Source organism: Mesoplodon mirus, assembly GCF_964341445.2.
Source record: "Mesoplodon mirus genome assembly, chromosome: 11".
In the NCBI taxonomy this organism is placed as follows: Eukaryota; Metazoa; Chordata; class Mammalia; order Artiodactyla; family Ziphiidae; genus Mesoplodon; species Mesoplodon mirus.
The window spans coordinates 97,433,565-97,450,236 of NC_138987.1; the positions used below are offsets into that span (position 1 = coordinate 97,433,565).

The 16,672-nt window shown below is 45.5% G+C and overlaps 1 protein-coding gene across 1 annotated transcript in view; it reads left to right on the top strand.

Annotated features, from left to right (window-relative positions):
• ANO2 (anoctamin 2) overlaps positions 1 to 16,672 on the top strand; it is a gene marked incomplete at both ends in the record, with an annotated part of 328,154 nt that overhangs the window by 146,515 nt on the left and 164,967 nt on the right. The window contains 2 exons of the mRNA XM_082634789.1: positions 7,973 to 8,107; positions 14,826 to 14,986. Of these exons, the coding sequence (XP_082490915.1) occupies positions 7,973 to 8,107; positions 14,826 to 14,986 (296 nt within the window). The remainder of the gene's footprint in view (positions 1 to 7,972; positions 8,108 to 14,825; positions 14,987 to 16,672) is intronic.

Below are 16,672 nucleotides of genomic sequence, written 5' to 3' on the forward strand. Positions count from 1 at the left end.
GTCCGCTGGATGGCCCCGTAGGGCCCTGCTGGCCTGGGGGCCCGCCCAGCCCAGCTCGGCTCTGAGCGGCAGAGACCAGCGTGGGGCTCCAAGGTCGAGCCCAGGACATTCCAGGGGACAGCCTTCCCCAGAAGCTGCCTCCCTGCCCCCATGGTAAGGATGCACACACATCCTCCTCACCTAGGTGCTGCCTTATCAAGGGGCTGGTGGGGGAGACTTGTGCTGGAAGAGACCGTTCTGACAGGAGCTTGGACCTTGAATTGAGTGAATATTTAAGCCAAAGAGACTTTTAAAAAATCTGAAAAGACCCAGTCACCTTGAACCGTTGTGCACGTCTGAATCCAGCCTTAATCCTAACACGAATTTTTAACGCACCTGGTGAGGTTTGGTGTGAGCATTAAATGAGATACTGTGTATAAAGCGCTTAATTCAGGGCATGGCCCGTGGTCCCTGCTGAGTGAATGTCCCATCCCTTCCCTGCTCTCCAGTCTTGACCCCTCATCCACCATAGTCCGCTCACGTTATCTCCAGGCCGAGGATACAGGAGAGGATGCTGGCAACCCAGAAGGCAAAACTGTGCTGGCCCATCTCACGTTTCACCAGGGAGAGGCCTTCACTGGCTGCCTGGCTTCTGGAGCTGGGAATTTCCGGGCTAACTTCCAGAGAACCAGCCATTATGAACTTTAATTAAAGGCTCAGAAAAATCTCTGCAGAGTCCCTGCACCTGCCCACCATCCTGTTACGGGCACCTGAATCTGTGTGCCTGTCATCTGTCTCTTGAGGGGCTGGGAAAGCCTGACAGCTTTTGTCAGAGCAGGAAGGAGGGCACCCCACCTGCCACCGCGTCATGTGACGTGGGCTTGGGGGCTGTTGAGAGCAGCAGTTACCCCTCTGGCTGGCATGGCTACCCCCCTTCCCCCTCCCATACCCATTCCTGCTCCGCTCTGGTCTCCTGAGGATGGGGCGGGCATCACTTGGCCTCTGTCACCGCCTTGGTTTCAGGGCTGGCCACCTTGGTCTGGAAGACTTGTCTTTGGTTGGCCTTCTGAACTGCCATCAGATAAAAACTCCCCTGTTAGGGCTGCTGACAGTCTGAGCCTGAATGATATGCACGCCTGACATGGATTACATGCTGTCTTGCTTGAGGGCAAGGGAATAGGTAAGATGCCCTCCAGGCAGTCTGTTGGCCGGCAGATGATAGGACATGTGGTGTCTCCTTAAATCATTTTAAAATCAAAATATAACGTGGATATAGAAAGATAATGTGCAAAAAATATACAACTCACTGAGTTTTTGAAAACTGAACACACCCTTACACCCATCACCCAGATCAAGGAAGAACTTTGTTAGCTCCCGAGGTCCCCCACCCTCATCCCGTTCCCTTGTAGTTGCTGCCTTCCTCGGGCTGATGACCATTTGGATTTAACACAGTTATTTTGTTTTTGAACGTTATAGAAATAGAATCGTACTGTACGATCATTCTTTTGTGCCTGGCTTCTTTTGTTCAGATGATAGGTGTGAGACTTGTCCGTATGGTTGTGTGTTTTTGTGTTTTGTTCATTCTCCTTGCTGTATAATATTCTGTTGGGCAAACGTATCAGAACGTATTCATGCATTCTGTTGCTTATAGCCGTCTGGGTAGCTCCCAGTTTGCGGGGTATTATGAACAGTGCTGCTGTGAACTTTCTTGCTGCTTCCTTCAGCTCACAGATTCCCATCTGTGTCGGGCAGGTACTGAGCAGCGGAGCTGTAGGGTCCCAGGGGATGGCCGTGCTCAGCCCTGGCAGACACTGCCAAGCCACCTGCCAAAGAGGCTCCACCTGTGCACATCCCACCAGCACCATGTGAGCGTTTGGAAAAAGGTGGAGGAATTCCAACATTGGCATTTTCCCTCTTTCTCGTTCTTGCTGTTCCCACGATGTGCAGAGGTGTTGCGTTGCGATTTCACCTGCATTTCCCTGATGATCTGATGCTTAGGGAAGCTGAGCACCTTTTCATATGCTTATTGGTCACTTGGGTACCTTTTTTTAACCAAGCATTCCTTCAAGTCTTTTGCCCATCTTTCTGTTGGATTGTCTGCGTAATTCTTACTGAGCTTTGGAAGTTGTTCATGTATTCCAGATCCAAGTCCACTGTGGGACGTATGTATGTCAATATGTTTCCCATTCTGTGTTTTGTTTATTCACTCACTCACTAGTGTCTTTTGATGAATAGAGGTTCTTTATTTTAATGTAGTCGTACCCTTCAATTTTTAGAGTAATATCCTGTACAACAGTTAATGTTCATTGCTTGCTGACTTGTGTCCTCGTATACCTTGCTCATTTAACTTTCACACTGACATATTTTTCAAATGGGAAGAATGAAGCTTAGAGAAGCTAAGAGACTTTCCCAAGTTAGGAAACAGCAGAGGCCAGGTTCTTGTCCAGCCCTTCCCACTCCAGAGCCTGTGTCCTGTGATCTCTGCTGTTCCACAGAAGGTACCAGCTCATATCCATGGGCACTGTTCAACCCTCCAGTGCCTTTCGTTTGGGTTGTACATTGTTTTTCAGTTAAATTAGTTGCCAGCATTTAACAATTAGGAGAAATACAGTTTTCCAGCTTTTTTTTTTTTTTTTTTTTTTCAGAAAATTGTAAGATCTGGTAATACTGGTCTCATTTTCCCACATGTCACCCTGGACTGCTGGAGATGAGTACCTACTGCTCCCCATAGATGGACACGAGCCCTCTAGTTGTTCACTGGAGATGCTTTGGTTGGTCCTGCCTGGTCTGCTTCAATCATTCATGTTTCCTGCCTGGCTCCTCGGGGCATCTGAGTTTTCAGCCATGCTGTCCTGTTTCCCTTAAGTGACATAATTGGCTCTTCATCCTTCTCCGTTTCATCTGTTCTTACCTTCATGCATTCTGACCTTCCTGTCTCCCTTTCCCAGGTATCTAGGCTCTGGGCTCAGGCTCTCTGTCCCCCTCTCCAGCCAGTAACATTTTTATGGGTAAACAGAGTAGTCCGCTGCCTATGTGGGGCAGCTAGAAGAACCCCTCAAAATATTCTACCCCCTCCTTTAAGAGGTGAAGGCGTTGTATCTCCATAAAGCTTGGAATGCAAACATTTTCCTGGAAGAAGTGATAAAGTATCCCAGTAGGATTTAATTTATCAGTTCGGCTCCTTCAGCAAACGCCTAAGAGGCAATGGTAGAGAAGATTTGTAGATAGTACAGGTTAGGAGAGTGGTCAGGGAAATCTTACGTCTCTGAGTGGCTGGATGCCTCGGATGGGATGCTGTGATGGGAAAGCTTCAGAGCTGGAAAAAAGCGTGAAGACGTTGCGGGGAATGGGGGATGGATGGGTAGCTAGGTGTAGTTCTTTTAGAACTTAGCAAATTTGCCCTGGGCATGTCTCCTGCCCATCCATTTCCTTTCCTTCTCGAAATTCCTCCTAGAAGTCAGTATAAGGTGGACATTAAGAGCTGGAATCTCAAGTTAGACTCTCTGAATTTGAATCTTGTCTTTGCTTCTTACTGGCCGTGTGACCTTGGGTTAGTCAACTTTTTGTACTTGAGTTTCCTCATCTATAATTTGAGGATAATAACATACTACCTCTGAGGGTTGTGAGGACTAAAAAATGAGAATATTCATAATCTTCTTAGAATAGAGCTTGGCAAATAATTAGCCCCCAATAAACATCAGTTACTGTTGCTGCGTTGTTACGTTGGCACAAGCACCAGACACGGAGGGGTCAGGTGCCAAGAGATCCAATTCTTGCTCTGTCAGGCGCTGGCCACGTGACCTTAGACAAGTCTGTGCGTCCAGGGAGTGTCAGTGTTCTCACCTGGGAAAGATGTTGGGAGAATGAAAAATGAGGTGAAACAAGACCATCAGGATGAAAGCACCAGGCAGTTTGTGTTTATTATGTCTCATCTGTCTCCTCCCTTCTCTCTTCCCCTCTCTTCTGCTGGAGATGGGTAATGGACTAGTGGAGAAGGTGAGGTGAACACCCTTGAAAAAACAGCTAGTATTATCACATTCACTAACACGGAAGATAAGGACTGTAGTGATGTCTCTTTTTTCCCCCCAAGATTGGTAATTTGTGTTTTATCCTTTATTTTCTTGACCAGTCTGACTAAACGTTTATCAATTTCATTGATCCTTTCGAACAACCAGCTCTTGGTTTCATTGATTTTTCTCTTTTCAATTTCATTTATTTCTGTTCCCCCCTTTATTATTTCCTTCCTTCTGTTTGCTTTGGATTTAATTTGTTCTTTTTCTACTTAAAGTGCAAGCTTAGATGATTGATTTAAAGCTTTCTTTTTTAGAATGAATTTATGTATATGTATAACTGAATTACTTTGCTGCACACCTGAAACTAACACAGCATTGTAAATCAACTATACTTCAATAAAAGAAATTCTAGATGAACTTAAAAAGAAAACTTTCTTGTTTTAATACCAAGTATTCAATGCTATAAATTTCTCTCTAAGTATTACTGGCATTCTAAGTATAATGGCATTCCACAAATTTTGATATGTGTGTTTTTATTTTCCTCAGTCAAAAATACTTTCTAATTTTCTTTGTGATTTCTTCTTTGACCCGTGGGTTATGTAGAAGGATAGTGTTTAATTTCCAAATATTGGGGGCTTTTTCCAGACAGCTTTCTGCTGTTGATTTCTAGTTTAATTCAGTTGTGGTCACGGTACAACATTTTTATTATTTCAATTATTTTAAATTTATTAGATTTCCTTAATGATTCAGAATATGGTCTATCTTAGTGAATGTGTGTTGCAAAGAATGTATTTTCTGTTGTTGTTTGGTGGAGTGCTGTATAAATGTCAATTCAGTCAAGTTGGTTTGAAGTGCCTTCTGTATCCTTACTGCTTTTTTGTACTTGGTCTGTCAACTACTGAAGGGAAGTGTTGAAATCTCTAATTTATACTGGAGGATTTGTCTGTTTATCCTTTCAATTCTATCCATTTTTATTGCATGCATTTTTATCTATGCATTTGACACATGTATTTTACTGTATGTGTTTTGGATTAGTAGGCCTTCTTAATGAAGTGACCATTTTATCATTGTTTGATGTCCCTTTTTATATCTGTTCTTTGTTCTGAAGATTATTTAGTTTGTATCAGCTTTCTTTCTTTTTTTTTTTTTTTTGTGGTATGTGGGCCTCTCACTGCTGTGGCCTCCCGTTGCGGAGCACAGGCTCTGGACGCGCAGGCTCAGCGGCCATGGCTCACGGGCCCAGCCGCTCCGCGGCATGTGGGATCCTCCCGGACCGGAGCACGAACCCATGTCCCCTGCATCGTCAGGTGGACTCTCAACCACTGCACCACCAGGGAAGCCCTATATTTGTTTTTGTATCTATTCTGCTTGGGGTTCTCTGGAGTTCTTGGATCTGTTTTGTTGTTTTTGATTAATTTGGGGAAATTCTTAACCAACATCCATTCAGATACTCCTTCTGTCCTGTTTCTGTTAATCCTTCTGGGACTTCAATTACATGTATGACAGATCCTTTGATATTGCCTATAGCTCTTGATTGCTGGATTCTTTTTCCTTCTTTACTCTTTTTGCTCTTTATATCTTACTTTGGATGATGTTCATTGACTTATATTCAAGTTTATTGAGTCTTTCCTCAGCTACATTCAGTCACCTACTAAGGCACTCTCACAAAGACATTTTTTTCACATCAGTTATCATTTTTTTGCTCTAGCATTTCCATGTTACACTTTTGAATTTCTGTCTCTCTATGCAAAGTCCCGATTTTCTCATGTATGTTGTCCTTCTTTGTAGTAGATTCTTCCTTAACATATTATTATAATTGTTTTAAAGTCCCTGTATGATAATTCTGGCATCTAGATCAATTTTGGTTTTGTTGATTTCCTCATTTCTTGACAGTGTTTTTTTTTTTAATGTTTCTCAAGATTTTTTTATTGAATTCTGGACATCGTGTTTGAAAGGGCAGTAGAAACTGAAGTAGATGGTATTTACACCTGGAAATGGGCTTATGCCTCTCTGTCAGACTGATAGTGAGGGGTGGAGTCAGTCCAGTCAGAGGTGGAGGTGGCTTTGAATTTTGTTCTTGCTAGAGTCCTTTTCTGTGTACCACAGACTTCAGATTCCTTCGCTGGCAGGATGCTATTACTGTATGCTTCGTGTGGGTTGTGGAGCACTGAAAATTGGTCCTCACCCTTCCCTTTCAGTCCTTTGCCACAGGGGGTCTCTCTCCTTCCCCTCCCCCAGCATCAGACTTCCAATCCTTGTTACTTGGTGCTCAAAGCTTTTGGTGTGAATGAAAGATGGCTCTGGAAGATGGGTGGGCTTTCAGGCCTGTGTGCAGCTAAGGGGGCTCTCTCTGGTTGCTACCTTACCCATGATCCTTCTCACAAGTAACCAGGTGGTGGTCGTTGGATAGGATCTTGAGTGCAAAATCTTCTTGTGTCTGGAGCTCCCAGTTATTCTAATCTGTCATGCTGACCTATACTCAATTTCCAGAGCCTTAAAATTTTTAGCTATTTCTTCTCATTCACTTTTTTAAAAATAAATTTATTCATTTGTTTATTTTTGGCTGTGTTGGGTCTTTGTTGCTGCACGTGGGCTTTCTCTAGTTGCAGCGAGCGGGGCCTACTCTTCGTTGCGGTTCGTGGGCATCTCATTGCAGTGGCTTCTCTTGTTGCGGAGCACAGGCTCTAGGCACACGGGCTTCAGTAGTTGTGGCACGGTGGCTTGCGGGCTCTAGAGCACAGGCTCAGTAGTTGTGGCGCACGGGCTTAGCTGCTCCACGGCATGTGGGATCTTCCCGGACCAGGGCTCGAACCTGTGTCCCCTGCATTGGCAGACAGATTCTCAACCATTGAGCTACCAGGGAAGCCCCTCCTCACTCACTTTTATGGTGACTGCCTTTCCTTCCCATGCTCTGCCAAACACAAAACTGCCGTGTGTCCCATCTTGCCTTGGAGGAGCTTGTCATTTCAGCTCACCTGGTTATCTTGCAACGTCCACTCCCTGATGGGCTCACGAAAAGTTTTGATTTAACAGATTTTTGTTGTTAGGGTGGAAGCTATATTTCCTGGAAGTGTCTTTATCCTGTGTGGAAGCAGCATTCTGGTGGTGGATACATAGATTTTATTTGTTCCTCTTATTCTCTGGTCCTTCCATCAACGGGTGGGCTGGGTTCCCATTTCCCTCTGTGGTTTATATCAGAGGCTCGTGAGAAATAGAATATACGTCTCCTCTGTGGGTTGTATTTTTCTCATCAGGTATCCATAATCAATATTTATCTGAGGGAAAAGGAAAACCCCTTTTCAGAGGCTTTATGTGATCATTTACTAACTTTATGAAGTGGGGAACAAAAAGATGTGGATTAGTACCTTTTCTTTTTAAAAGAAATCATTTTTTATTTTAAAAGTAATTCATGAACAAAGTAGAAAGTTAAAAAATGCAGAAAGATAAAAAAAAATAAAGAAATAAAAACCACCCATAATCCCATCAGCTAAAGAAACCATGACTCATATTTTATCGAATTTCTTCTAGTCATTTTTCTATGAGTGTATCTTTGTTGGTTTGTATATATCAGTATACATGCCCCAAAATTTGTGTGTTTTGTTTAAATAAGCTAGTTTCAAAAAGGTGTGTTTTTCTGTGGGTTGAATACTATGGCACTCATGAAATGCCGATATGTTATTCATGTTTGTCTGGTAAAGATGCCAAAATGTGTGGCATTTTTTTCAGTTTGCTGTTAGGGCTGGGTTCCTTCTTGCAGCTACTTTACACGAACAGCCAGGACAGGTGTGTATATGTGATTCTAATGGAATGTGATTCATTTCGGAAAAGACCAGTTGCTGATTCCTTGTGCTGAGGTCCCCTGTTCCCCATGTAACTTTGGTCCCTTTCCATTTTTTTCAACCCATTCTCAGGTTTAGAGCAAACAGAAAGAAGGAAACTCTATGATCTTCTCAGTATGTTTTGTTTTCTTCCTTTTCCAGAAAGTATTTTGGAGAAAAAATTGGACTGTACTTTGCCTGGCTGGGATTATATACATCCTTCCTCATCCCATCATCCGTCATCGGGGTCATCGTGTTTCTTTATGGATGTGCAACGATCGAAGAAGATATTCCCAGGTGAGTTGGTTTTAACGGAAGGCTCAGTTCTCACGTGTCAGGCGTTTGGAGTTTCACCCCAGTTGCAAGTACATTGTACATTTCAGACGCCTCCTTCCAAAGCCTCACCCTTTGTCCTTCTCCTTCCCACTTTCCTTACCACGCAGCAGGTCACTTGTCACTTCCCTCTTGAGAGGTCTGGGAGCAACAGATTCTGGGAACAGCTCAGAGCCACGCTGGGTGTGGCCACTTCCTTTCCTGGTCAAGCTCTTCTCCAGGACCAGGGTCTGATTGGGCAGGGTCTGAAAACTGATGAAAAAGAAATCATGACTGAGAAAAGCTTTTTTCCCCCTCAATTTCATGACTTTTTCCCTTTAGTTTCCCAGATGACCCAAGGCAGGAAGTGTTGAGTGATATTGGATAGAGATGGCATCTATGTGGTCAGACGCTGCTGGGATAAGATGCTGTGAGGCTGTCTGCAGAAGCAGGCAGCTCTGGAGCTGAGGAAGCCTCAGCTCTGGCTCAGGATGTCAGAAACTGCAGGAGGTGACAGGCCCCGTAGCTGGGCTCTTGGGGATCCAAGACATGGGACAAAGGTTGATCCTGATGGAGAAGAGAGATCCTACAAAGAAAATAGGGACTTAAAAAGAGCATCCTTTAGGACTGAATGTGTTACCTAGTAGCTGTGTGACTGGGTACCTCACTCCCTGACTCTTGGTTTCCTTGGCTGTGAAATGGTCATAATAACACCTACTTCATGGTGGTGTTGTGAGGACTAAAGTAGACAGCGTCTGGCACACAGCAAAGTATTAATAAATTATTGTCGAATGAATCAATATATGTGGAAATAGAGTTTGAGACACTTAGCCAATATTTAGAATTTAAATCTCTTACCATCTCCAGAACTGGCTTTGCAAACGGAAGCATTCTTTATGCATTTCACTTTTTTTTTCTTTTGGCCATGCCTCGAGCCATGCGGGATCTTAGTTCCCCGACCAGGGACTGAACCCGGGCCGCCTGCAGTGGAAGCGGGGAGTCTTAACCACTGGACTGCCAGGGAATTCCCTCATTTGTGTATTTTAATACTCCTTCAGTTGCAAGTGATAGAAATGCATGTGAACTAACATACGCAGAAAAAGGGAATTTATCCTCAGGGTTTCGGGGGGCCCTCAAGGGACCCAGTGGCAGGCACATGGCTAGCCCAAGGGACTATGGAAATAGGGACTCCTTCTGTTTACTGCCTGTCTTTGATTATTTCTAGTATTTATTTGTTTCACTGCAGAGTTTCTCCATTGGATGTAAACACTGCTGCTTGTAGCTCATGGGTGTCATCCCTGAGAGCTTTATACTCGATTGGTCCCAAGTGAAGGAGCCCTGTTGACTCCTTTTGGCTTAGGTAGAGGCTCTGGGTCAACCAGTCGTGGCTTGGGGGCAGGATGACACTGTGCCAGCAGGGATGCTCCCTCAGTAGCCTGGGGGATGGGGACACTGGGCAGCCTGCGGGTGTCCACGACAGTTGGGGTTAGGGATGGGGGAAGTCGGGGCCACCCCGAAGAAATGGGCAAGAGCTGTGCTCTTTGAGGAAAGCGTATCCACCAGTGGCAGGAACCAGGTGATCTTCCATTATGTCGCTCTATAGAAAAGCTATTGCAGGTTAGGGACACTGGAGATGGCCGTGTTAGTAGTTAGAATAAAGCTCAATACCTTGGTATGAGAGACAAGGGTTTGGATATGTTTGTGTATAAAACCTGTGGTGTCATCCGTTCCGGGTTCGGGACTGGCATTCTGGGACCTTGGTCACAGGAGCTGTGTTTTCCGGGCTCCGCCTCGTGCAGCATGAAGGAAGCACGAGCACTTACCAGATTCCTGGTCTCAGTTGTACCAGGCATGGTGCTAGGTGGTTTCTGTGTGCTGTTTCTTTGATCCTGTAGAGATCAGTGTTGTCAACAATAGGTATTCTCACCTCAGAGAGATGGAGACCTGGATGCTACCTGAGGTCACTTGTCCAACTTCAGCAATTAATCATTGTCAGGGTTGGGATTTGAGTTCCACCTGCTCCAAGGTCTTTGCTTTTTCCAGTAAGCGGTGCAGTCTTCCTGAGGGCCCTTACCCTCCCCTGCAGCCCAGTTGCTCCAACCGGCCCCACCTGGTTCAGTCTCAGAAAAAACGGCTCAGTTGCCCGGTTGGGATCCCTGGGGAGCTGGCCCTCAGGTTGATCCAAGCTGGGGACTCCATACCATATGCACCTCGAACCAACTCAGCGCGGCGGGTAGGGCATCTGTGTGCTGGTTGACATCAGGACTTAGAACTTGTGCCCTGGTTCTCCACACGGGAATGCATGTGACAGTGACCACTGCGGCTGGACGTGACCATGGTCTACACAACCTGCAAAGTCATTTATCTATGCACATGTGTGGACACCCAGGTATGTGCAGGTTTAGATGTGTGTAAAATGTGATCTTTACCATTGCAGACATCCTGGAGTGTGTGACGTTTTACGAGCTGTGGATAGCAGCCCATTAATGGATTATAGAATCAATTTAATCGTTACCTTTTTTTTTTTTTTTTTTTGCGGTATGCGGGCCCCTCACTGCTGTGGCCTCTCCCGTTGCAGAGCACAGCTCCGGACACGCAGGCTCAGCGGCCATGGCTCACGGGCCCAGCCGCTCCGCGGCATGTGGGATCTTCCCGGACCGGGGCACGAACCCGTGTCCCCTGCATCAGCAAGCGGACTCTCAACCACTGCGCCACCAGGGAAGCCCTAATCGTTACCTTTTAAATGAACTAAAATAAGGTAGGACAGAGTAGAATGAAATATAATATGAGTAGTCATCACGAGATGGAAGTATCAGAACTGTTTCATGACAGTTAATTTAGTGATATAAGTGTTTTGTGAGGAGCGGGTACGTATATACTCACATACTGGAATCTGTGGTAAATTTTTTTTAAACTGTTTTATAACTTTCTATAACAGAAAGGTTTGAAATTGGCTATTATAAAATTTGAAATTTTGGTTGCCAGTTTTTCAGAGTAGGGTGTGGCAAATCAGGAAGGTGGAAATAGAAAAACTTAAGCATACTATGAAGAAGGTTTTGAGAACTGCCCCTTAATCGTAATTGTATGTCTATCAAAAGTCCAAGCTCTACACCTGGCAAAAACTCACAAACTACCAATCCTCATCAACAGAGGAATAGCCTCTAAGTCCCAATACTGAATCCAAACGAATAGTACTCTTCTAGGGTCTGTGTCTATCAGCCACTCCTAAGCATGATTAAAAACTTGCGGGGCTTCCCTGGTGGCGCAGTGGTTGAGAGTCTGCCTGCCGATGCAGGGGACACGGGTTTGTGCCCCGGTCCGGGAAGATCCCACATGCCGCGGAGCGGCTGGGCCCGTGAGCCATGGCCGCTGAGCCTGCGCGTCCGGAGCCTGTGCTTCACAACGGGAGAGGCCACAGCAGTGAGAGGCCCGTGTACCGCAAAAAAAACCACAAAAAACTTGCACTCCTCCTGGGATTATTTTAAAGGTTTCTAATTTTGGCATTAAGCCTGGAATTTAGTATCTGTGTATCACTTTAGAAAATGCTTTATTTTGAAAACGGTATAGATTCACAGGAAGTGGTAAAAATAGTGCAGAGGGCCCAGGGTACCCTTCATCCAGTTTCCGCCAGTGATGTTGTCTTATGTAACTACAGTACAGCATCAAAACCAGAAAAGTTACATCATGTGGAACTTTAAATGGTACCTTGTATCGCCAAGAACTTTGATATGTGAGACACAAGCGTCACTTGTAAATAATAATTCCATATGTGCACGATACATCTATAGAACCTTCCTTGACTTAGCCAGGGGTTGGTTGCATTTGTTCTCCATTTGCTTACACGCCTAGGAAAGACTGGAGCATTTTTTTAAAGCTGATTAATCTAAACCATATTTTCAAAAATTGGTTAGTTTAGATCTGAGACCTTAATAGCAGATGTTCTGTCTGAATTTCCTGAATAATTGCCTCCCTTTGTGGCTAGTACAGCCCTGTGTCACCTGACCTGTGAGCAGTGGGTCACTCATTGAGGACACCACCCACTCTGGGGTCTTGGTTCACCTGATGGTCAGCCCATTCATCAACCTTTTTCTGCTTCATAGAGAAAATGATAGATTGAAGAAATACACCACTGCATTTATAACCACTGTTACTTCGAACTAGGAATCTGTGGTGAATGCAGCTAGTGAATGACCCAGACCTGACGTCAGTTCTAGGGCAGCTTCCCCCATCTTTCAGCTTGTCTAGAGGCAGCCTCTTTCAGAGACTATAGAATCCTTTTAATGTCATCCTAAGGCAGAATTTCTCCAGAATTCTGTTCAAATTGCTTGCATCAAAAAACCCAAAAGATGAAACAAAAAACCCCAACCCAATACACGTAGAGCATTCTGACTCCAAACTTAAAAGATGTGAGGAGTATCCATGTACCGTGACTGCCATTTTGTACAAATGATTGGCAGTTGACTGCATTCTAATTTTAAAGCCAATAATGTACACAGCCCTTAAGTTTCAAAGTGCGCCAAGTTGGTGGCTAATACTTCTTAACTCCTGACCTTTTAGCATTGACTAGTTTTGATTGAGATTAGGTGTTCTAGGATTCCACCCCCTTCTATGTGTAAAAAAAAAAAACCCTCCGCAGCACGAGAACTCATGTCTTCTCAGAAATGGCTTAGAAACAAAGCTCTTTACTAGACTTTGTGCAGACCCACTGTTTTCCACGTGAGTCTGTTTTCTAAGAGGTACTCTCCTCTCCAAAAGCAGCAACTCCTCCACCTGGCAGCCAACATGTGTCTGACCCAGAAGACTTAAAATAAACCTTACTCTCCGGTTACCAACAAGCGCATGCCCAGGTGAAGCTAGCACGGCTGAACTTATTATTAAGAAATTACTATTTAATATTGTCTATGTGAGCGAGTCGCCACTCTTGACACTTGCCAATGGAGAGCTTAGCGGCGAGTCAGTAGCGGAACTGGAATTTATCCTCGGAGACCTAGAGTTTCCATTCTCTCACACAGAAGGCCTTCCGTGCCGTGGCTCATTAAAAACAAACCTGAAAGCTGGGACTTGACAGACAGTGACAGCCCTCGGTGAAACCTTTCGACTGCTTAGCGATGGGGAGCTAGACTCAGGCATCCTGTCGGCTTTTGGGTTTCATCTAATCCCAGGCTTCAGCACCCAGGTACCAGCTCCCTCTGCCGGAGGCGGCCTCCGACTGTACCGTGCTCGGTGGCGCCCTCTGCTGCCTGTTTCCGGAGGAAACCCAGCTGTGGTTTCAGCCTGGGGTCCCCTGCGGCCCCATCACTGTGGTTCCAGCTGCTCTGTGAGAACAGCCAGTGCTTCGTTTTCATGAAATGGCCAGTTCTCCACCCTTTTTCCCAAAACCATGAGCTTAGCCATTTACCCATCCCCCAGGGGGAATATTACACACCAGAGTGATGAGTTCATTCATTTTTCCTACCAGAATGTAGTGTGGAGGGTTACTGGGGAAGCCAGTTAGGGCCGAGAATCCTTCGGTTCTTATTTGCAAGCACTCTGATGAGCCTAAATTTATTGGGCCCAGCTAATCACCTAACGAATGAATGGAATTTCAAATATATTCATGAGTCCTGTAATAGAAATACACTGAAAATAGGTGAGAATATAGGTGATGGTTATTTGACTAGTTCTTGGTTCTCCAAGTATCTTGGAATCTAGACTTTGGAAGAGTTTACCTTATTCTTCTGGCCTCCCTCATCCCACTTCATGGTTACGATTATTCTTTTTTTTTCTTTTTGCTTAAAGTTTTTTTTTTTTTAGAATTTTTATTGGAATATAGTTGCTTTACAAGGTTGTGTTAGTTTCTGCTGTACAGCAAAGTGAATCAGTTATATGTATACACATATCCCGTCTTGCTTGGATTTCCTTTCCATTTAGGTCACCACAGAGCATTGAGTAGAGTTCCCTGTGCTATACAGCAGGTTCTCATTAGTTATCTGTTTTATACATAATATCAATAGTGTATATATGTCAATCCTAATCTCCCAATTCATCCCATCCCCCCTTTCCCCCTTGGTATCCATACATTTGTTCTCTAGGTCTGTGATAATTCTTATTAAGTTGAGGTTACTAATTCCCCTTCTACAAACGGTCACATGGCTGATGCACTTAGAAATGGGCTTCCAGCCACCTGACTCCATTCTTTTTCACATGGCTTCTCCTTCCAGAGGAAGGAATTGTGTTGGTTCAGCCGCACACTCGTGTTTGTTTAGCTTCACATTCGTGTTTGTTCCTCTGTGTGACCAGCCTTATCACTGATGAGACAGCCCATGCTTGAATGAGGACAATGGAATCTAACCTCTGATGGGTGATTTATTCACAATTGTTGATGCGCCCCACCAGCCCCATAGACTCAGCACATTTTGAATGGACTTTATGTGGCATTGTCCAATGAACAGCATCTCTGATAGATGGTCACTAACTTTCTGTTGGGCCACTTTTAGTGACGGGGGGCTCCATACCTCCAAAGGTAGCCCATTCATTTTTTAAGACAAGATATAAGAATAACACTTCCAAAGGGAAGAATCCAATTCCAACTCTCTAACACATCTCGCTGTTGGAGTTGATAAGCTCAAGCAGGGATTCGGAAGTGGGAGCTGTTTTGGGGGTGATGGGCTTGGGAAGGGTCCTGCTGGAGCCCCCCTGACCCAGCAGCCTCTGTCTTCTGCAGCAAAGAGATGTGTGACCAACAGAATGCCTTCACCATGTGTCCCCTGTGTGACAAGTCCTGTGACTACTGGAACCTCAGCTCAGCCTGTGGAACGGCGCAGGCCAGCCACCTGTTTGACAACCCTGCCACTGTCTTCTTCTCCATCTTCATGGCTCTGTGGGGTAAGTTGTCACCATGAGGCTTGCTTCTGTGGGGGGGTACCTTTAAATGGGTACAGTGACCAAGCTCTAAAGCCCATATCCCTCGGTTTACTTCCTTAGTATTTGGTCCTTATATCTTAAAAAGCATTTTTAGGGACAATAGATTTCTCTCCTTTACTCATACACGTGAATAGAACTAAGAATATCCTCCGTGGCTTTATATATATATATTTTTAAAGAGATAGAGTAATGTGAATCTGGTATTAATCTCATGTAGGATTTATTTGGAGATTGAACCCATGCATGCTTTGAAAACTCCTAACACACTCATAGGTACCTCCAGGTACATCTCCTAAGACATGGAAAGTCCTAGATGTCATTTGGTGTCACACTCAGAGTGGTGGGGTGACTGCCACAGTCACGGAGTTAGCTGGGGGTAAAGGTGGGTCCAGACCTGGTCTCTTGCCTCCATGCTCAGTGCAATTCCCGGAACAAGGCGAGTGTAGACTGCAGAGATTTTACTTAATGCCAGAGGGATGTTTTCAATATTCTCACCAAAGGGATCTGTGAAGGAAGGAACAAATAGTTCCTTCATTTTCCTCCTCCTCCCTTCCCCCCAGAGTCTTGGGATAATAAACTTTCTCTGGGCCACAGCTATCTGACTATAAGCACACGCATGCACACGTGTACACACACACACTTCTATTCTTACAAACTGGGATAACCTGGAATAACCACCCCGCGGTCACTGAACATTTCTAAGAAGACACACCCACAGGTATTAAGGAAGGGACCAAGGGGATATGTTTCAGCCCGTTGGGAGTAGCAGCCTGCCTTTCACTCATCCATCCAGTGCAGGCCCTCATCTTTCCCATCGGATTACAGACCGGCAGGGCCACTGTCCTGCTGCAGAAGCTGCTAGGTTTATCCGTGATTCCAGGGGGCCTGGAGGACACACCAGGATGGGGCCGTGAGTCACACATCCCGGGAGTGTGAGCAGGAGAGAGGCGAGGTGTGTTCTAGCACTGCTGCCAGAACTGGTCCCAGTGGCCTCTGTCCCCTGCGGGCACCTCTACATGGGTGGAGACGGAACCGAGCTGGAAAGATTCCCGCATGACCAGGCCACCGAGGAAGGTGTCCAGCAGAGACTCTGTTCTCCCAGGGAGAAGGACCACTACCCAGGAGTGTGGGCAGCGTCAGCCCACAGAAGAGAGGCAGGGAGTCGGAGGACAGGGCGCTTGTGGCCGTGTAGCTCTGGAACTGTTCACAGGAAGGGTCAGGAGAGCAAACTGAAGTTGCAGCTTGTGGCCCAGGCGGTGCCAGGCGGCTCTGTGCCTGCTTGTCAAAAGGCGGTGTCTTGTAATCACCCCAAATCCATTTGAACCGATCGGAGCGCAAAATACACACTCATGCTTTGATATGCTGCACCCCTCATTCCCATGAATCTGTCTGGCAGATATTACTGTGACTGAGCAGCTGAAGCTTCCTGACTCTGGTCCACAGTCCCTCAAGACCTCTCCTGGGATGCGTGATTCCTGGTCATGGGGAAACTTGGTTTTCTGCTGTACCTTCCCTCCTCTCTGTGATGGATGAATAGATACCTCCCACCCCTTGTGAGGTCTGCGACCGTTTCACCACCCCCAGCTCCCCTAACTTCCTCTCACATAGCATCAGTGCAGGGAAAGCAAATACGGTGGGACTGTGTCA